The sequence below is a fragment of the Ictidomys tridecemlineatus genome, chromosome 5, assembly GCF_052094955.1.
Source record: "Ictidomys tridecemlineatus isolate mIctTri1 chromosome 5, mIctTri1.hap1, whole genome shotgun sequence".
In the NCBI taxonomy this organism is placed as follows: domain Eukaryota; kingdom Metazoa; phylum Chordata; class Mammalia; order Rodentia; family Sciuridae; genus Ictidomys; species Ictidomys tridecemlineatus.
In genome coordinates, this window is record NC_135481.1 from 167,708,883 (window position 1) to 167,731,919 (window position 23,037).

Consider the following 23,037-nt stretch of genomic DNA (forward strand, 5'->3'; position numbering starts at 1 on the left):
AGTAGAAAGCACTTATATACTTGGATGTATCATACATAGAAGGAATATAATTTCTCATTTTTCTGAGTATGCATATTGCAGAATCACATTGGTCATACAGTCACATACATACATACAGTAATAATGTCTGTTTCATTCTACTATCTTTCTTATCCCCACATCCCCTACCTTCCCCTCCTTTCACTTTTCTCTACCTAATCTAAGGTAATGCTAGTTTTTTTTTGCATTACAATTCTTAATCCACATATATACCACTATTTTTGCATTTCTTTTTGTATTTAAAGTATGTTGATACCCTATTCAAGTCTTCATACATGTGCTTTGTATAATGATGTCCATAATATTCCACCATCCTGGCTAATCCTCTGTCCCCTTCCTTTCCCTCCCACTAGTCTTCCCTATCTAGAATTCATCTCTTTCTCCAATGCTCTCCCTCCCTACCCCACTATGAGTTAGCCTCCTTATATGAGAGAAAACATTCAGTATTTGTTTTTTTGGGATTGGCTGACTTTACTTAGCATTATCTTCTCCAATGCCATCCATTTACCTGAAAATGTCATGGTATTATTCTTTTTTAATGCTGAGTAAAATTCCATTGTGTATATATGCCACATTTTTTTTTATCCATTTATCCACTGAAGGACATCTAGGTTGGCTCCACAGTTTAGCTATTGTGAATTGTGCTGCTATTAACATCGATGTGACTGTGTCCCTGTAATATGCTGTTTTTAAGTCCTTTGAGTATAGACTGAGGAAAGGGATAGCTGGATCAAATGGTGGTTCCATTCCCAGATTTCCAAGGAATCTCCATATTGCTTTACACATTGGCTGCACCAATTTGCAGTCCCACCTGCAAAGTATGAGTGTGCCTTTCCCCCCACATTCTCACCAATGATAGTTAAATCTTTAAACCTAACTTTATTTCTGTAGGATGACTTCCTGAAAATGGAATTGCTTATTCAGTGATTAAGTATATTTTAAGCCTTTTAATACAGATAAAAAAATTCTTTCTGTTAAATTTCTGAAAGTTGAATCTTTATCAATTACACATCAAGGAGTGTGCTATCTATAAATGGCAGGGCTAATGCAATTTACCATATGGCAAATTTATTGTTATAGCAAAATTTTATTCATGTCTAATAAATTTCTCAAGGTGACTGATTGCTACTTTTTCCATATTCTGGAAATGTTAGAGTTACATCACCTTTAATATCACTCAAACATCAGTAAAAAGAGAAGAAAGAAATTTAGGTATTGGCTCTTTTGATGCAAGTTGTTACTTAATGAAGGAAATGCCTTTCTAAATAAACTTTTAAGTAGGAAAAATTATTTGCACCATGGACTGCTTAGAAATGAACTGAAATGTAAAATTTGATAATTTCAATATTGATAAGAGGAAAAATGCTTTAGAAATGGTTCATTTGCATGCAACCAATTTTTAATAGATGATATAGTTTATAATTCCAAATAACCATCACCTAACAAATCTATCACCCTGATCCTGCTGCTATTAAAAAGGACACCTGATTACTGTTGTTTATGACTTCTGTTTATCATACATTTATGGTGAAATGCAGAAATCTATTTAGACTGATTTTGGTTTTTGGAAACAAACCAAAAAGTCAACCTAGAGCCAAAGCTATTTCAATCAATGGTTTGAAGTATAAAACTTACTAAGGTAAAAATTTATTAAAAACTCTGTAATTTCTTCATTGTCTTTCTTTTCTCTGTGATAAGTCCAGCTTGTCTGGTACTTCTCAATCTAGAGGCTCCATTCCTCTCTCCTTCCCTCTTTCTTCTTTTCTCTCTCCTTACCTTCTATTCACTTAACAAAGAGTTATTAACACCTGCCAGATGCTAAGTACACACACACAAATAAACAGAGCACATAAAACTCAGTCCTTGCCTTCAAAGAGCTCATAATCTAATAGAAAACAAGACCAGTCACCCCATGAAAACCAATTATGGGCACCCTCCAAGGCATATGTGCATTTATATCTTTGTCATTCCTTGGTGTCTAACATGATGCTTTGCACACAGGATTAAATCACTTCTTTTGCATGATTGTAGTGATTTAAAATAGAAAATAAATTGTTTTGAAATGGAAAGATCACCAAGGTCAGCATAATTTTCTTTGATTTTATCTTCTGATATGGTCAGATCATATGAAAGTGCTAGTATTGGGTATTGCTAACCTATCTATGCAAATGGCAATTTTGTATAACTCAATCTCTAAGTACAGCTTTCCTTAGAGGATAGACAGTAAATGCAATGTCTTCAAGGAATAGGAAAGGAAAGGAATGTGCCTGCAGGATGAATGTGCATACTGGGAATATGGAATTATGCTGCCAATTTAGTGGAACCCTGGTAAGTGTGCTTTCCTTCTAAAGTCACACCAACTATGTCAGCAGAAGTTAGTGTGACCTAACTGACCATCTTCATGGTGCTGGATTTGACTCGAAGAGTGTCAATTTTATTTTGCAGGAATTAAATATCTTTTAATCTGGTCAGCAACTTTTAAAAGTAAGTAAGACAAACTATGCCAACAGAGCAGAGATGACACTGGAATTTTAATGCCAGTATCAATTCTTGTTAGTGACTTCTGGGTGGTTATATAGACAAAGATTCTGGACTGTGCTTGTGAACAGTGTCATAGTGCAAGACAGAAAACAAAGTGAATGTGTACAAGCTACAAATGTCATCCTTAAATGAAGATAGTATTGTCTAGGTCAAAGTATGATTTGACACAGGACAAAGAAAGCATCAAAGTTTATTAATTAATTTGTGAGTAAACCAAAAAGATGATAAAGCCATTTCAAAGGAAACTATGAGAAATCATATATATGTATTTATTATTCAATATTCTAAACTATATACAGATATATATTTTTATTTACATATATGAATATGTATAAACTTTCCTTTTTTTCTGTTAGGAATAAAAGTCAGGACCTTCTACATACCACTGAACTATATATATAGCTCATTATGTTTATTCTAAATATTATGTTTTATGTTTATGTTTATGTTTAACATTGATTAGAATCAGTAAAAAGCAAGAATTAGATGGGTCAGTGTTTCTGAAGATTATTTACAATTACATTAAGTAATTTAAAAATGCCCAGTGAAAGAAGTATCTAATTTGGGATCAAAACAATGAATGAGTTTGAAGGGCAGTTCAGATACAATATGACTGCCAACTGTAGGCAGTAACCAGGCATCCAATTTTCAACCCCAGAGCTTTGCCTTGTTGACAAAGGAACAAATGCTCAAGATTTTTGATGCATGAAATGACTAGGCAAAGGTAAGTCAAAATAAAGAAAAGCCAATGTAAAAGTAAGGATAAAGACTAGTCAGTGTGTAATCTGGAGGTGTTGACTAAGGATTTAGGAGCTCAATTGAAAAAACTCAGATGTTTTGGCGTAATAAGTTTTTCTGAACTATAGTTCTGATTAGTAAAGGCTTGGGGACAGAGAGCAGACTCAGAGGACTTCCTTGGATTCTGTATAATCTACAGCTAGAAGATTGCTGTTGCCATTGACTTAAATGAAACAATCTTTTTTTTTCTTAATCTTGAACTATATGTGCAAAATTGCTTACAATTTTCTTATTGTCCACTAAGGAGCTCAGAAGAATGAAAAACCTTGAGAACTGAGATAGGAAAACAAATTAGTAACAGCACAAGAAATTCAGCTTCTACTCCTGCCAGCAAAAACTGGTCGGGAAGAAATTCCCTAACTAAAAGATGAGTAAACTATATGGACTCTGAAGTTTCCTCTAGCTCTAACATTCTATGAATTCAAGCAGGCCAATATGTTATGGATGATTACTTGTTGAATTAAAACAAAATGAAATGTCACATATTAGAATGAGATTATGTAACATCAAACCACAGTGAAAAGCAATGCTACAATTTTCTGGAAGAAAATCAAGAAGAAGAAAAGTGAAGTTCAGAAGGATAAGGTCAGCTGACAGAGGCTAAAAATAAACCCCCTTACATATGTTCTTATTAAAGATCAGTATGCTTTCAATTGGTCATGTCACTCATATAATGTCACCTAAATGTCTTTATAAGCATACATATTGTCTGAATCACTTAAAGCCAAAGCATGAAAAACATAAATCCCTCAAGGAATGGAACAAAATACTGGTCTATGAAGCTGTTCAAAAGAAGTCCCAGTGTTCAATGAAGAAGGAAACTGGTGTTGCAAAAGGGAAACACATCTGACTCGTATGGGAAGAAGCCATCTTTAAAGAGATACAGAGGAAAGTGGTATGACCAAATGATGGTTCCTGGAAGTCTTATGTCTCCTCATTCTTCAGCAACACCTTTGCTGCTAAGAAACTCTCAATTATTATGCAGTTCTGCAAAGCTATCATGGCCATCTATGGTATCCTCCCTCCTTCTGGTTTTCTCCTTTCCCTGAAACATATCATGGTTGAGACTTGGCTGATGCCCTCCTAAAAGTATTCAGGAAGACACAAACTCAAAATTCTATTGTGACATAATGAGAACTTAAGTCACATTTTAACTACACTGCACTGTGTCCAGAGACAGTTGGCTGCATGTAGTTCATGCTTACAAGTGCAAGACAAGGGTCCTTGAATATTTACTGAGATATGGGCTAATCCAATGCTTTCTCTAAACCAGGAGCTATCTCATGGGTTTTTAGGGACAATTAAGAATAAGGAAAATTTGTTTCCAGAAAAGGGAGCTCTAGAGAATAAAACAAATAAATGATCTAGAAGAACTTTTTGGATTAGTTCTCTCTTATCCTTGACCCTGATCCCTCTTATCTGATGAATTGAAGGGGAAAAAAAGGATAAGGAGTAGTCAGTGTGTAATAAAAAAGTGCCAGTTAATGTTTTTGTTTTTTACTTCTATATCTCAAAATAATATGCTGGTATTACTAGTTTTTGACTTTCCACCACTGAAGATGAGGGCATTGATCTCTCTTTATCTCCACTTGCAAAACACACAGTTATGTTATAGTTAGTAAGTATTCAGTGTTTATATTGTCATGACTATGAAATCTATTCAGAGGTGAGTTGTAGAATACCCAACAATTATTTTTCTTTTCATGCACAATTTTTAATTTTTCCTGAAGTTAATAAGTGTCTTGTTTGTCATTTGCAAAATTTATTTGCATGCATATCTAGTCCACCTCCAAACTTCTTCCAGTTATCTAGACCTCTTTGGAATATATTCAAACACAACTCTTCTTTGATTTACAGTCTCTTCTAAAAGTGTTTCTTGGAGCTTTCTAACTTGCTCCATTGTAAACTGATCAATTTCCATTTTCTTTATTATATTCTCTGTTAAATCTCTTTTATTTTTCACATACCATGTCTCCCTCTTTCATAGTTTGCCATTTTATTTTAGTTGGAATACATTTATCAGTTGTTTCTTGAGTAAAGGTTCAAGAGGGTTAAAATTTTCAAACAATGCATGTCTAAAAATGGCTGCATTACACTTGAACCCTAAGTTGTTAGTTTAGTTGGCTATAATATTCTAGATTGAAAAGGTTTTTCTTTCAGAAATTTGGTCCATTATTTTTCAGTATCTAGTATAATGTTAAGAAGTCTGAAGCCTTTTCTGATTGATCATCTAAAAAATAGTTATGTGGTCTTTCTTCTATTTTGTATAAGTATCTCTGGAAATTTTCAGCAACTTTGGTCTTAATTTCATGAATTTCACATTGATATATTTTGTTATAGTTTTGTCCATATCTCCTATGCTAGGCATCTTTGAAAAACTTTAGTCTGAAACCTACTCACCTTCTGTTTGGAAATTTTACATAAATTATTTATATACTAATTTCCTGTATTCTTTCTTTCTGGAACATTATTTGGCCCAGTTTTAAATTTTTATTCATTTTCTCTTTTTTTTCATTTGTTTGCTCTATTCTCTGGGATTTTAAAAAATTAATTTTCTGTTCTGTCAGTATTTTGTTTCTGCTTCCCTATTTTTAATGTCTATGAGTCAGTTTATGGTCTGACACTTCTTTGTTTCACAGATGCAACATATTTGGTTATTTTCTTAAGGATATTAATGATATTTATATATTTAAAGAATTATCATTACATTTTCACTATGTTCTAAATACTTTTTTATTTATTTATATTTCTAAAAAATAAATTTTCCTCATATGTCTAGTATTACTATTGATTATCTGTTTATATTTACAAGTGCCAGGATAAAAAACTGATTAGACTTGTGAGTACATTTGGTGGCTTCAAAAGCATGAGAAGGGATCTGCCTTTGTCTCTTGGAGTAATCGCTAATGTTCATAACATTAGGTCTTTCTTCTTGGCTCAGTCAGAATCCTTAGAGAAGTTCTCATTTTTTTACCAGGAGAATATAAATCTGGATCCCAGCATTCTAGGGCCAAATGAGGGAAGAGATTGGAAGTCTCCACATGTAGATTTCTATGATGGCCTTACTTTCAAAATGGGAACCCTACCTTCTTCTAGGCCTTGATCATCCTCATTTCTTCTTTTATCCTATCTCCAAAGAGTAAATAATTTATATCTCTCAGGGAGCTATTTCTTAAATAGCTGTTATTCCCCTTATTTTAATCCTTCTCTTTAATCCCACTTCTAGAGGGACCTGGATTATCAATCCTGAAACCTTAAGATTTTTATGAGTAACTTGGATTGGTTCTCCATTTGTCATATAGTTAAAGTATGATCAATTCTTCAGATCTGTTATAGCTATAAACATACAGACAGCTACAAAAATTATAATTGTCTTTTACCTTATCCCACACTCTTACTAGATTACACTTAAAAAATCTTTCTTATAATGCACTATTAATATGGATTTAAGAGAGTCTAACTGAATGAATATATATGTTCATTCTACCATATTTATCCGGAAGTTCCATGATCTTTCTACTATTCTATATTGCAACTGTTTTTGTTGATAAAATTTATGAAGCCAAATTTCAAAGTGTTGTCATTGCTCCTAGCATTTTTAGGCAAAATTCAATTACCTGGGAGGAACCAAAGGTTGGCTTTGCCTGGTTAGGAACTTATGGTGGGGTTCCCTGGCTTTCTTGTATCTGTATCTTTCTAATGAAAAGCATGCAGTGACTAATATCTCATCATGGATGGCACTGTATGGATAATCTGGCAGTCAGGTTTTTCTTGCTATTTCTCCCGGGTGGAATGGAATCAGAGTTACATAGGCAGCTTGAATTCACAGGTATTCATCAGGTGAGAAGTTACTCACACTCCTTGGTGTCTCTTGCCAACCTCACAAGGATGCTTTGTGTGGAGCAGGCATGGTGATGTGTGAAAGAGCTGTCAACACCTGAGTTTCTAAAGGGGTGACAACTGAATCAAGCTGGCCTTTGATGATTTGAGTGCTGATGCCTTGTCCACCTCCCCTCAGGGGGGCCATGGGATGAACCCCTCATGAGTTCACTCAATCAGCAGAAATCTGTGTCCTGATTTGTAATTTTATTTTAAAAGCCTCTCATGTAATGTTGCCATTGGAGTGCAAAACACTGCTGGAGATGTTATACAATTAGATCTAAAAAAAAAAAAAGTGAGGAAATGTCTAGAAAACTAAATTCTAAGGCACTGAAATAAACTGTGTGTTTAATCTTGTCATAGGTAGGAGTGTTTAACAGATGAGATATTTTCCCCTTCATCTTTCCAAAGTCCCTTTTAACTTTTCTCCAGAACAGTTCACATCAAAGCGTTCTATCTTTCATCTCAGGAAAGGGAGGGATGGTGGAGGAAGGAGAGAGGAGAGAAATAAGGGTACAATTTCTTCTTGGACCTGAGAGTAGTCTAATATCACAGCTTTCTTGTTCTCAAGTCTAGGAGAAGTCCCAGAAAAAGTCCACAGTCATCAAAACAGACCAGAAGAAGGGGAGTAGGATAAATCAGAGTATGGCAGATCATTCCTTAAATGATAAAAGAGCAGACTGTACTTCGTTACATTGCACACGGCAAACTATTGCTCCATCAATTCACATTTCTCTGAACCTCCTTTTCTCATTTTGGGAGAATTTCCTCTTAAGTCCATAGATTAAAAAGTATGAGAAGCTTATGAATATGATTTTCAATAGGCCAGGTAACACAAGTGGCTGTCCCTTGTTTATACTGAAACTCCTGAGCCCAGTGGTGTGTCTGAACCACCTTTTTATTATACTCCATGACCCAGGAAAAAGAGAAAGTGCATAAGCCATGGCAGAATCCAGGGCACAATACTAAAGTGCCTGGAAAGTTCCCCAGTCAGGCTTTTTCCCACTCTATATGCATTTTAACATAGCATGAATAATAGACATGGAGCTGCTCCTGAGACAGTCTCAAGAGCAGATGTAAAGAAGTGGCAGTGAAGTGTCACGGAAAAAGTCCTGTGGAGTTTCAAGGAAAAAGAACATGGTTGGCCACGTTTATACACAGGACGCTTCTCTTTTTTATAATGCATTTGGACTTGAAAGGAAATACATACATTGTGTAAGCGCAAACAGGATTGGGGAAAGAAAGAAAAAGAGAGCCATCTTCTGAAGAGTTGCATCCATTTGATCTATTTCCAGTATACTGTCAAAAAGGACTTTATTTGCTACTTAACTGCACACAAAATTAACTCATTTTGTCTTCATCGTAACTCTATTAGTGGTTACCATTTTTTGTGCCTATTTTATAGATAAGATATCTGAACGATGTAGCTTGCTCAGGCACATAGCTCTCAGTAGGGCAGGATTTGGAGTCAACTTTTTGTGTTCTAGGCCTTTACTAATGCTGCAGTGATGAAAAAGAAACCACAACTTGTCTAGTAATAGAAAGTGAAAAAACAATAACAACTACAATAATAATAAGACTACTAAGCACTGACCTTGTGCAAGGCACAGAAATCCTATGAGAGAGGGACTTTTAACTTCCCGTTTTCATTTGAGTAAATGAAGGCTCAGAGAGGTAAGCGCCTTGTCTGGGTGCACAGGGACAACTAGTATGAAAGCTAAACAGGAACACACGCTGAAGCAATGAAAAGACAGATGGCGGTGGGTGTGACTGATGATGTTTATCCACATAACTCCCCGCACTGTCCTGGATAAGGAACATGGGCGATGGAAGAGGGAGTGTTTTGCCTGGCTGGCAGTGGCTTCAATCTGGTCACCCTGCATCAGTCCTAAAAATAGCCCTGGATGTGACCAAGGAAGACTTTCTCCCATGATTTGCTTATCTCTCTAAAACGTGTTACTTTAATCTTTCTGTTAAAAGAAGCTGAGCGCAGGCAGACAAATGACCCATCTGGCAGAGCCGTGAGGATTAGCTCTTTGAATTGAATTTGTCTATCAAGGTCCAAAATTCTTTTCCAGACTTAATTTACATTCTAATCTCTGCATGTCATTTAAAGGCATCTTCTAGCATTTTTCTTTTCTAACCCATGAGTTTAACATTTAGGAAGAAAAACAAAATACAATAAAAAAAAATCTTGTTATGCCAACGTAAGAATAAGAGAAATGCTGAGCTGAAGAGGTGACATTGTTTTGTAACTTTTGCAAAAAAAAAAAAATCAGGTTAGCTTGGAAAAATAAAAACAACTAAACACATGCAAATAACATCTCCAAAACTTTGCAGCACAGAGAAATTCTGCCTTGGAAGACAGATGGCCTATAAATACACATAGAATCATCACACAGTGGAGATGGGCAAACTGGACAGTGTGTCTGCCAGCTAGCATGGGCACCAGCCTCACTGTATTGAGCCAAATGCCAATTAGGCAGGTTCTGGCACCCATATGTCTGGATGTCAGTGGGATTAGGTGGTTGAGAATCCATTCATCATCTTTCAGTCTTCACCCTCCATGTAATGACACCAGTGCACACTGGAACACTACCAGTCCAATGGCTTAGCACTTCCTTAAATCACTTCTAAGTTCAGCATTGAGAAGTCACTTTTTGGCTTACATCTATCCCTGGTGCTATGACCCTTTTGAATTCTGCTAGCTCAGTTCACAGAAACAAAGTGCAGATGGCATTCATATAGCATGGCTCACTAAAATCTATTTGCCCACTTTCAGAAATAATCTATTAAATGTTCTCTTTTAATTACTGTTTTTTGGACATGAACTTTGCTATCATTACTGCAAAATTTTGCTATTTAACATGGTATAGAAGCAAAATTTGACCCAAAGAAGCTTTAACAGTCCTTTTAAGTTGCTAATGAAGGACAAAGACAGGATTCAGAGTAGTATCCTTCTTTCGTGAACATAGTTTTAGAATGTATTTGGAGCCTAGAACTGTGTAAGTACTATTTATCTTTAGAGTTAGAAGTTCTCAGAGGCTAGAAAAAAGTTCCATTGTGTTTTCTCAGCTTCCTGTGACATTGCTTTACAAAAGCAGATCTTCCATAATGGTTCTTGACCATAGTGCAAAGTAGACAAAAATGTTTTATATCCTCAACCACAATGTCATGCTCCTTAGCCCAACTGGACAATGACTTTCTAAGGGCAAGAGCCATGGCCTTCACTTTGTTAACATCTCTCCCTGTGTTTAGTACACAGGCAGGCCAACAATATATGCTCATTCATGCTTTCTGATGAACTTCTTAGAACATGATATCTCTTGGTGTCTCAAATGCCACCTGACTCTAATCCATATTTCCTTTGGGCCTCTGCTCTGTGGCATTCCTGAAGCACAGCATGCAATGCTGCTTTGCTCTTCAGAAGCTTTCGGCACATCTTTCCTCACTGTTCTGATGAGACAGGAGATTCTAATATATTGAGAGCATGTGAGGCTAAGAATGGCACCTTACCTTCCTGGCTCAAGGGCTGGCACAGGCAGCAAGGCTCAAAAAAAAAATGTGTATTAAGTAAATACATGAATGAATTAGCCAACAGTAGCATCAAGGCTGCATTTAGGTCACATGCAGATACCTTTCCAGACTACATCTCACTAATTCCCTCACAAATAAGCATATGCTCCTGCCACTCAAGTTTTTTGACTGCCCATCGAATCATTTTTTTTTGTCATAAAATGTGGATAATAACCTGGACTTGAAGATTTGTTGTGAGGCTTTATATGGGATCACAAGCAGGTAAAGAAATTGACGAATTTCTTGAAAATTCCTATACCCTCAATGAAAAATTAAACTTCTCTTTCTCTCTAAACCTCCCTAGCACATAAAGAACACCCTGTAAATATTTGCTAGATGAACGAATGAATATATGTATCTTAAATTATAATTATCCTATCTATATTATGTCTTGAATTATAATTATTTGTAATGTCATCTCTTCTTGGAATTACAAGTTCCTTGACTTTATTTTGATGTTGGTGAGCTTTCTAGTAGTTATTTTTTTAAAAAAATTTATTTATTTATTATGTGGTGCAGAGGATTGAACCCAGTGCCTCACTTATGCTATGCAAGTGCTCTACCACTGAGGCACAACCCCATCCCCTCTAGTAGTTCTTAAGTTAGGTGGGAAATACATGTTTGCTAGATTAAAATGTCCATGCAAGTATGTGTTAGAGTAAAGAAAAGAGTATGATAAGTATGTTAGTCAACTCTCCATGACTTCGACTTGAAGAAATCAATTTAAGGACAAATACTTGCAAGTTAAGGAGAAAAGGTTTATTTTGATTTACAGATTTTTTTTTAAAGAGAGAGAGATTTTTTTAATATTTAGTGTTTTAGTTTTCGTTGGACATATCTTTATTTTATTTTTATGTGGTGCTGAGGAACAAACCCAGCGGCCGGCACATGCCAGGCGAGTGTGCTACCGCTTGAGCCACATCCCCAGCCCTCATAGCTTATTTCAGAGGGTTCAGTCCATAGCTGCTTGGCTCTGATGCCTTGGGCCTGTGGTGGCACAGTATATCTTGGTGGGGAGTGTAAGGTGGAGGAGGTTCATTTACTTCATGGTGACTGGGAAGCAAAGAGAAAGGAGAAGGGCCAGTGTCCTTAATATCCCCTTCAAAGGCAGGCACTGAGCAACCCAACTTTCTTCCACTCCTATATGTGCAACTACCTCTCAACAGCATTACAAGCTGGCAACCACGCCTTCAGGATATGAGTCTTTGAGGGACACTTGAAATCCAAACCATGACTATGAATTTCAGGTACGTTGGGGACATCTCTCCTTTGACATGCTGGAGATTCTTGGTAAAGTTGCAGAGCTGGATGGACAAATCCTTTTTATATGTGACCGTAGTAAGCATCGTTTTGCTGGTAATGAAATTATAGCAGACCTTCTTGGTGCACTAAGAGATCTGGTTGGCTGGACTCCCATTTGCATCTATTTGCCTAATGGCCAACTTTATGTCCAATAGACAGGAAGTGCCTGAGAATGAACACTTCCTAAGAGCATACTCAAACATAGTGATAGATGTTCTTCATACAAACATAGTGATTATCCCAGGACTAAGCTCTGCTTAGTCATGATGATAATTGGGTTGATAAGTCAACCTTTATTGACTGTCTGCATTCTTTGTTCCTACTCCCTACTAGTGCTTCCTGGCATCTCCTCTCAAACAAACTCATTGCTCTTGAATTCTCTCCGAGTCAGTTCCTGGGGGAACGCCAACAAAGTCATATAGCAACATTACCAAGAAGCATTTTTGGCTCATTTTCTATGTGTCAGGTAGAGTCTTAGGTAACAAGATTGATTTTGTTTGTCATCCTCATGAAAGTTCTTCATAATGCTATTCCTAGCCTAGAGTTAACTTTGCTCTTATGATCGGAATCCTAGAGACTGCAATGATTCAGAGTTGAGACAGAGCTCCTGGGATCTCCATAATGTACTAATGAAATCATTGGTCACTCTCAGCTTCCTGGCGGTGTTCCCTGCAGGGGCATATTTTCCAGCTTTTCAGTTAAGTGTTAGAGTTGATGGTCCACACCTCATCTGATCTGGTTTCCTTGTGGTCATGGTTTGTTTCTCTTTGCATTCAACACATTTCCTTATTTATTTCCTGTAAATTGATTATTTAACAAAACAAGACTCTGGGCATGCCAGTGTTGGGAGTCAAGTGCCTGTAGCTTGGTGACCTTTCCCCCAGCACAAGGCAACTTACAAACTGTTCCTTTGGAGTGAGTCAGAGTTCTACCTGACTCCAGCTGAGAAGAGAAATAATTGAACAGTCCATAATTGTCAATGGGAAATTATACTGAGAGGTTACATTGAGGGGGGAAAATAGCCATTCTCTGTTTTGTCCCAGTTGCTCACACAAGAAATGGCAAGGTGTCTGGGGGTTTCATCTGACACAGTAAGAGGCATTAACAAAGTGTGGCAGACCATGGAGTGGCTCAGACCACCACACACACTTCCCTACTCCTTAGGATTGGCATTTGACTTTGACTTTTACTATTTATATTTTTCCTGTCTGGTTATTTTCTGCACAAAGGAATTTCAGCTGTGACTAGACATGGCTGTGACTTTCTGGCTAAACTGAGCTGCTGAGCAGACGTTGAGGTCACCAAAAAAAAAAAAAAAAAAAAAAAAAAAAAAAAAGCCAAAGGAAGAAAACACAGGATTCCTGGGCCAGGCCTTTGGCATTCCTGGGGCCCAGCCCTTGCCTCCTCGGAGAAAAGGAAATGCATTAAAGGAATACCAGAAAGGAAGTTGCAAGTCAACCAATGAATAATGGACCCATAGTGGCTACCCTGATAAAAGAGTTGTTTTATTTTTATTTTTTTCATTGGTAGACAATCTTGAATACTTCGCAGAACATAAGAAACAGAAAGCTAAGAGGAGCTTAAATTTTGCTCACAGACAACAATGCCATTCTTCTGTGACCTTCCACAGAGGTTAGAAAGTCAATAGATGGAATTTAAATGGAATCCCTATCAATAAAATACTGGTGGCTTTCGGCAATGTCCTCAGTGTAGTCAATTAAGGCATGAAAAGAATTAAATATGTCATATAGTTTTCATCTGTCTTTGTCTTTTGGGAAGAAAATCTATCTCCTTTGAGTTGACTTTGTTCATTGGTTTTAGTTCTTTCGTTTCCTCTCTTGCTATGCAGGTAATCTATATAAACATATTTAAATGGATGCCTACTTGAATCTGAGGCAGATCTTTAAACCAATCAATACCTCTTCCAGATGAGTGGTTTTTAAACGGAGCATCCTGCCTCTCCTGGGGTTTTGGCAAAGTGACTGCAGACAATGGGTGGGGTGGAGGGCAGGTAGGGCTGTCATCACCAGTGGTATTCCAGACTCTTCTTGACTCATGTCAAAGTGCTTTGAAAAGTTTCCCCCATGCATTGGCCTTTCTTGAAAGATGTTGTCAGAAGAAATGGACACTAATAAAAGGATGCTACATCAAGGATAAGTTTGAGAACCACTGCTACTGATGCTAATTGCTAACTTTCAAGTATAATGCATTTCTTTACTAAGCAAGATCTGATGGTGGCTCCCCTGAGGGAATCTAGTAGCTGCCATGGAACAAAGAAAATATGAGTCAGGGTCACCACTTTATTACTTCCTTAGCTCCTTTTCTATGATCTGAAAATTTGGGCCAAATGGCTAAGTCCCTTGTAAATATGAACTCCCATGATGTGAAGCCAATGACCATGGCTTCATGAATGGTAACTAACTAAAATCATTATCTGATAATATGGAAAGAAGGAGTTGATGAGTTGTGGGCACAGTTCTTTTCCATTTTTTTTCTCTTGAAACTCACCAACTCTTCCGTTACTTATATTTTGCTTTCAACTCTGTTAAGAACATTGTTTGTTGAAGTTGGGGGTCTTCCAAAAGTTGAATATGAGAGTCAGCAGTAGAGGAGAAGAGACATGAGAGGAGAAGGAAGGGCAACTAATAAATGGAAGGTCATTGAGCAGCGTACGGAGGATGGATAAATAAAGCTCAGTACACTGGGGGATTCTGCGAGAAAGTAGATGATGTGCATCACAACTGTCACATGAGGGGTAAGGAAGATGAGGCATTTATTTTCTGACTACTCTTGGGGCCATGAAGTTCCAGGGAATTGCATGATGGCTGTGGTTAGGCTGGGAGAAGACTGGAGAGTGAGGAGGATGCTGGTGTCTGGGTTGAAATGCTGAGCTCCCAGAGGTGTAGAAAAACTGCGGTAATGCTAGTGTCACTCCATTTTATAGATGAAGAACCTTTGGCTCAAGCAAGGAAAGTCACATACCCGAGGTTTAATGGCTTAAACATGCCACTGTGGCAAACTTTTTGTTTAATTCTGTCATGTTTGATCCCTCAAGGATGCACAATAGAGATTGTTATAATAATCCTCTTCAATTTACGCTTTTGACTTCTACTTAGACAAGGAGACATGGTACTGGGAAAATATGATTTAAAAAAGTCTACTTGGAAAGTTAAGTGATAAGAAAGTAAGAGTTAAGTGTAAATCCTTACATCCATAACTATAATTCTATCTTAATAAAAATATAGAAAAGAGCACCAAAGTCAGAAAGGAACATTTTGACAAATAAGACATGGCATTTTTTTTTCAGGTTTCATCATTAAATAATCCTAACTTATTCATAATGGTGAGCTAAGTTAAATAAGCCTGGTAAGATGGGGGAGACAGCCAGATTTGGGAATGCCTTTGTCCAAAGCCCCACATTTTATTTCCAGACCTATAAATGTTCAAAATAATTGGGTGTAAATAAATACCAGTGATCACTTTTTATCAGTTCAGGTCAACTATCTATGTGTAGTGGGCAGTCTTCTTTCTACAAACATCTTGCTTAATTTGTCTAGCAGTCTTTGAAGGGAATCAATTATTCCAAAGATGAGAAAACTATGGGTGGGGCTGATCCCCTCCTCCAAAATCAATGGCAGCCTAAGGTAATGTAAAGACTCATGATTAGGTCTTGATTTCTGATTCAGTTTTAGTGGAATCTACTATTTTTATCTGCCCTGTGATCATTCTTCCACGTCTCATTTAAATTTTGGGTTACTGTTTCTCTCCCACTATTGTCAGTCCATAAGTCTTTAACACCTTGACTTTTTTTGTTGTTTTTTGGGGTAGGGGAGTATGGGGAATTGAACTCAGGGGTACTCAACCACTGAGGCACATTCCCAGCCCTTATTTTGTATTTTATTTAGAGATGGGGTCTTGCTGAGTTGCTTCATGTCTTGCTTTTGCTGAGGCTGGATTTGAAATTGTGAGTCTCCTGCCTCTGCCTCCTGAGCCCTGGGATTACAAGTGTGTGCCACTTGCCCTGCCAATACCTTGACTTTTTGCTTAGCTCTGCCAGTAAATTCCCTTTTTGTGTTTCAGGTTGAGTTAAGCATCTTTTTTTTTTTTTTTTTCAAATGAAGGAGTCCTGCCTAACACTATTGTAAGCTTTCCAAGTCCAGAACTCTCTCTCTCTCTGTCAACTTCTTAGTGTTGATAATAACGCTATAATATAGTTCAACTCTATCCATATTTTAAATAAAACTCTATTGAAACAGGATAGTTATTTCTTCTGATACTTTCATTATTAGCTTAGGTCTATCAAAAGGAAAAACATTTGCTATATGTGACCTATGTGTCCTTTGCTTAAAACCAAATTGCTTTACCATTATGAATTTGAGTTCATTTCAGTTATCAAACTATTAACTTGGTGAGTTCTGATAAATACTAAAGGGGATTATATAGCTGCATTTTATGATTTAATTGAAATAAAGTGAGGAGTCTTTTAGACAGTTCTGATAAAAATTTAAGAGTTAGAATAATGGATGATAAAAAGGGGAAGAGACATGGAACTGAAACCTCTGCTAACATTATAATCTGCTATATAAATTCAGTTATTTAACAAATACTAATGCACACCTGTTCTCCAAAGAAGAATAAAAGCATGAAAAAATCCTATGGTTTTCTTTTGGTTTGGTGATTGGTTTAAGCAAAACTTAATTTTCATTTATGGATACATCAGTTGAATCTTGAAGTTTGTATAGTTACCAAAATATCATCAATTTGACTATTTTATTTTTCATGCTAATTTTATTCACTCTTATTTTTCTGAAGAATTTAAGTGATTAAAGAAATTTACTGTGCTCAGGAGATATTAGTCTTCACACAATGGAATTCATGACCTTTTGGTTTGGGATAAGCAGAGATTGTTATGTGTTTCTGTGTCAAGCAGATTCAGGTCAACAGTAAAAACGATTTGGCAGGGAAGAAACATTTGCTAACTTGGGGGGCCCAGCATTTCTCATTGTGTGATTTTATGTTGTAAAAATAAAGCAATAAAACAGACACTCTTGAGAACAGTGTCTTCTGAGACAAGATTCAAACCCTTTCTTTGTGCAAACCAAATATGTGACTATTTGGCTCAGAATGCACAGAAGCACTTGAATTATTTACAATCAATGTACACATCTCCCAAAACAGAAATTCTATCATAGAAATGTGGCCAATATGCTAACTAGAGCAGGCCCATCGTCTCTTCTGGATTTTCAATTCACACTTTGGTGTGCTGCACATTTGGCCTGTTAGCCTGTAGTCAGATCTGACATTTAGGCTGTAGGTCAAATTAAACTTTTTTAAATTTTAGGCTCTCATTCGAAAATGATAGAAAATGAATATTAAAACTAAACACATATATCAACTTTGTGTATTTAAAATTTGCTTTAAAATATATATAGAGAGTATATATATATGCATGTGTGTATTCATACATCTACTTATGATATACTACATATTTTATGGATGTGTTTTATACCTCACATTTTCTAACAGATAGTCAGTATGAAGTGTCTTTCTCAGAAAAATAAGACTAAGTTTGTGGATCAGCACTAAGATCACCACTGATTTAATGTTTGGACACATTTGAGGTATTAGTTAAAATGAAAGCAGAAGAAAAACATTATAATAAAATATTAAACTTCTCTGCTTATTCCCTTATATGTTTATTGATCAAAAGGTACTCAGCACTTAACTGGAAATTTAAAACTTGGTTTCTTCAAGAACATGTTAGTATTAGATCTTATATAAGTCACCTGACTTCAAAGACTTGGTGTGCCTGTGTGCAAAATGTTAATGTGGTTTTTTTTTAACTTTTTTTTTAGTTGTAGCTGGATACAATACCTTTATTTTATTTATTTATTTTTATGTGGTGTTGAGGATTGAACCCAGAACCTCACATGTGCAAGGTGAGTGCTCTACCACTGAGCCACAACCCAGCCTCTGTTAATGTGCTTTTAAAAGTCTCAAAATAAATGAAAGCTATTTCCTTGAAGATCCATACCACTCTATTAAAGTCAAACAAAAGTTTATTAACTTGTACTTTGTTGAAGCCTACTTATAAAGGAGACATAAAAAGGAGGTTCTAAAAAGATCTTAAAGTCAAACATCAAATGTTATAAGTGGAAAAATCAAATCAGAAATTGATTTTCATCTTCATACTTCAAACTCTACTTATTCAAGAATTGCAATCTAATCCAGTGATTTCCTAATTCCCTAAATAAATTTAAAAATTGTTATCTTTTGACTATGAAATAATAGTTAACACAATGACACAATCTTCTCTAGTCTTCTTTGTTTATATAAAACCAGCCAAAGTGGCAAATAAAACCACGTGGTATGAAATAGCTCATATTCAACATAATTTTGGGTTTTGGGTTAAGAAAGAAATGGTGGGATTGAAAATAATTTTTTTTCTAGGTTGCTAATGGAAAACTTAGAAAAACAACTCCCTTGGCTCAGTATTCATCTAGAGTTGCCTGTCCTCAGATCTCTTCAGACAGCTTATAAATCTTGAAGCTTCTGTTTCAAATTTTGTTGATGCTTAATGTATAAGTGTTCCAGAAATATTTGTTGAATGAATAATAGAATGCTATATCCTCTATTCCTCGGGAATTTATAGTTCAAGCCTGTTGAAATGAGTCCAGCCTGAATGTTGTCTCTTCCATGACCATCTCCTCCAGGAAGATGTCGCTCCACCCTCCCTTTTGCTTCACTTCTTCTCATAGGCATGTCACAAAGTGATCTCTAGCCCCACAGCCTCAGCATCACCTAATAACTTGTCAGAAACACAGAATCTTGAATCTTCATTTTAACAAGGTCGCAGGGGATTCATGTGCACATTAGAACTTGAAAGGTGATAGTGATTTACATTCATATCTTATTGTTTTTAAAAGAGTGCAAGCCTACAGCACCAGCTTTCTCTTTGCTTCTCTCTCAGTCCATTGCCTCTTACCTCTCACTAATGATTTCCTGAATGCCAAATTTATGAATGATGAATGAATAGAGATTTGCTTGTAAGTTTTGAGTTTTCAGGACCAGAATACCAGAGATCATGTGCTTCCTCCTGTATTAATGTGCCCTGCGTTCAATAATGATAATCATAATTTATGCCACTTAAGGAATGATTATTGGATGCTGAACTAAACATCAGCATACATCTTCTCACTTTATCCTTAAATAAGGCAGTTATCACAATTACACGTCTTAGAGCTGAAGTAACCTTACTAAGGTCTTTTGTAAATTGACTAGTTGATACCTGGAGAGGTGGATTTCTTTCACATGGACTGTGGAGGAGAAAAGATAACAGATCTTCTGAATTGTCTCTGTAGGTCTCTGGGGTGGTTGGCACTCTAGCCAAATCCCAGGGATGAACTCCAAAGTCCCTGTCCTTCCCATGTGCTAGAGAAGACTTTCAGTAGAGATGGCATAAAGAAAATTCCTCTGTTTAGGGAACTCCAGGGGATAATCTCAAGTCATAAACTGGGGCACAAATACTTTATATGTCAATTACTAGATCACACTGACAAGTCTACAGTAAGTAATGCATCATGAGCAGGTTGATCTTCTAGGTGGTGGGGATGAAAATATGTGAGGAATATAAACCAACACACTCCATCTCAACACCTCAAGGAAAGAGTTAACACTTATTCATCCCACATGTGGGCCACATACTCTTCTTTCTAAATACCATGCAGACATTATTTAATGCAAAATCACAAGCCAAGGGAGAACTCTTATCCTTTCAGTTCTGAAGACGAAGTAATTAAGACACAGAGAAATTAAATACCAAGACCAGGAGACCAGTGGATCTCAACTTTGAAACTGTGAGCGACACCACAGTTCTTTGTTGCTTCTCTATATTGTGATTAAGGGTGTTACACAGCATTCATATCAGTGTCATATTAAGTCATAGGAAGAGAAATATATTTGTTTTAAAAATATACCTGAATTTTATGCACCTGTTCTGATTATGAAATCCATACCTCATGCACTTATAAAAAGGCATTAAATAATCATACTAATGCTGGGAAAGTCTTAATTTCCATTAGAGTCAAGATTGATTCTTCTTGGATCATGGAGTTCTACAATAACCAGTCATAGGTTTTCCCTTTGTACCTTCTAGTTCGTCTAAGTCATCAGAAAATGACATATGGAGGTGTCACATAGCAGCTGGGGCATGGACCATCAGCAGTGTGGTGTGAAAAGAGGCAAAAGGGTACAGTTGATGCCTAGGAGGCCTCATTGATTTAAAAAACACTTTCTGTTTTCCCAGTGTCATGGGCTGATCACTTTAAGAAGTCATGCTGGATTTGTTATAACATCGTGTTGGTCATTTTTGGAGAAGCTCAGACGTCATAAGGGTAATGCCAAGCTATACAGGCAAAAGCTTATCCAGCAAGTTGCTCCCTGTGCAATGAGGAGGAGAAATAGAAATGGTACTAGGGAAAGAGGCAGGTGTGGAGGGGCGGGCCTGGCCCTGCCAAAGCACACTGTTGGGTCAGTTGCTTCCTTTGACTGACCTCACCTCCATGGCCATGAGAAACACAAAGACAATAGAGAAAAGCACTCAACCATAAACACAAATAAAAATGAAAAAAAAAAATGTTATCTAGAAATTCCCTTTTAACAACACGCAGAGAGAATATTTTATTTTATACTAAATACATTTATTTTATATTCAGAGGACCAGTTGCAGAATAAGTAGGACGAGCCAAAAAAACTTTTTAATCTCTTCTTATGACGACCATTCTTATTTGTGACTTTTAAGCGTGGTAGAGCTATTTCTGTTATTTTATAAATTGCCCACATATTAGCATGTAATTTATTCCTTTTCAATAACTGGAACTTTTCTGTCCCTGCTTATGGAATAGGCAATTTGCAATAACAGGTTATAACGTATTGATTTTCTAAGTGAAGCAACTTCAAGGCAGATGAAATTTAATCTTCATGGTGGAGAAACAACCAAAGATCTTGTTTGGGGAAAATGTTCCACATATAATTCAAAACTTCCAGCAATTAATTCTTTCTGATCGTATTTTGGCAACTGACTTCTCCTGAATTAAAAATGTAAATTTCTAAATGAATTCTATGCAACTTAGAGCTGCCTATTTTATATCAATTTTTTGGACTAATGATTAGTTTTTCTCCTAACACTAATTTTTTAAATATAAAAGATCAGATTTCAGAATATTTTCCAAAGTGGGTGGAAAAATTTGTCAGATCATGTAAATTGCAATAAAAGAGTTTAGTAGATTGAATATTCTTTTTGGTTTTGGAGATTTAGGCTACTTCACAGAACTTACTAGAAAGAGAACAGAAAGGGCAAGGTTAAGTTAGTGAATTTCCTTTATGAGAAAAATGCACTCACTCACTGGATAAATCTGAAGCAAAACAAATAATGAGATATTATAAAAATATATATTACATGCATACATAAACCTAAAATAAATCACACACCAAAGTTAAAAAATAAAAATCTATTTTGGCTTAAACAACTAGTGATTTCAGACAGAAAGACAAGGAGGTTTACAAATAGGGCAATTGACCTAAACAGTCTCTGAAGTCTTTGATGTCCCTAACTACCAGAGTGCCACCCATTCACAATGGGGAATAAGAGCTTCCCTGTGGTGTGGAACAAAGTGTACTGACCTTTCTTGGCAAGGCTGTTATTGGGCTCATACTTCTCAATCAGTACTTGGACTTGTTCTTGTTTCAGAGGTGGGTAAAGTATTTCATTTAGCCGGGGATCTCGCTGCTTCAGGTTGATAAAATCCATCATCTGATCAACAGTAAGGTATGGTTTGCTTTTGGCACCACTAAAAACAATTAAAACCAACAGTTTTAATATTTTCCCCTTTAATTCTTATTTATGAACTTATCTACAGAGAAGCAAAACCATTCCATACTTGAAAAGCTATATAAATTCTTAGCTTGCCCCCCAAAACATACTGTGACTCCACCATAATTTCTGTATCCCTATGGGCTATAAATTGTCTTTCATAATCAACACCACTAAATCCCAATACAACTGAAAACTATCAAACCCCTAAAAAAATCCACATTAGGAAAACTCTGCATATTATGTGTACAAAGGCACTTTAAATTACACAGAAGTATGGATTTTTAAATTTATGACACTAAAACTATGATTTAGTCATCAAACTCTCAAATCCCATTTAATCATTTAAAGTTATATTTGTACCTCATTCGTTAAAATAAACAACCTACTTAGATATGTTTTTTATTTCATTAAGTTAAGGTTTCATAAGTGTCTATAACTTTTCTAAATAATGTGATTTGAATTGCCTATTACAATTTAATAAACAACTCAATGACAAGTTCAATAAATATTTAATGGCAATGAACATCACATCAAAAAACAAAGACATCCAACATACAAAGTCATTTTCAGCAGAACCAAATGCCTATCTTTCTCCTTACTTTTTTCACCAATTTGGATTGATTTTTTTTTTGTCATTATGTAGATTTTAGTGTGTCAAGGAGGGTAAATTGCAAATTTCCCACACATGCCTTGATGTTTTGGTTTATTTTTTTTCTTGATTTTTTTTCAGTTTCTTTAAAAAAGAAAGGCATATATTTGTAATTTATAACATAAAAGCAAATAATATTCCAGCTGGGAGGGTTCTTGGTAATTCAAACTTCTTTTTTTTAATTGTATAGTTGTAAGTGGACAACATGCCTTTATTTAGTTTAGTTTTCTTATATGGTACTCAAGATCGAACCCAGTGCCTCACACATGCTAGGCAAGTGCTATGCCACTGAGCTACAGCTCCAGCCCGGTAACTCAAACTTCTTCTTTCACTAATATGGTTCAGATCAAATAAATGGTTCTCAGTCACAGATCTTTCT

At 36.1% G+C, this 23,037-nt stretch overlaps 1 protein-coding gene across 3 annotated transcripts in view; it reads right to left on the minus strand.

Moving 5' to 3' along the window:
- Plcb1 (phospholipase C beta 1) overlaps window positions 1–23,037 on the minus strand; it is a 710,898-nt gene that overhangs the window by 195,046 nt on the left and 492,815 nt on the right. For all 3 annotated transcript variants that reach the window (XM_005320485.4, XM_078051429.1, XM_005320486.4), the window contains one exon: window positions 21,817–21,983. In XM_005320485.4, coding sequence (XP_005320542.2) covers window positions 21,817–21,983 — 167 coding nt within the window. The remainder of the gene's footprint in view (window positions 1–21,816; window positions 21,984–23,037) is intronic.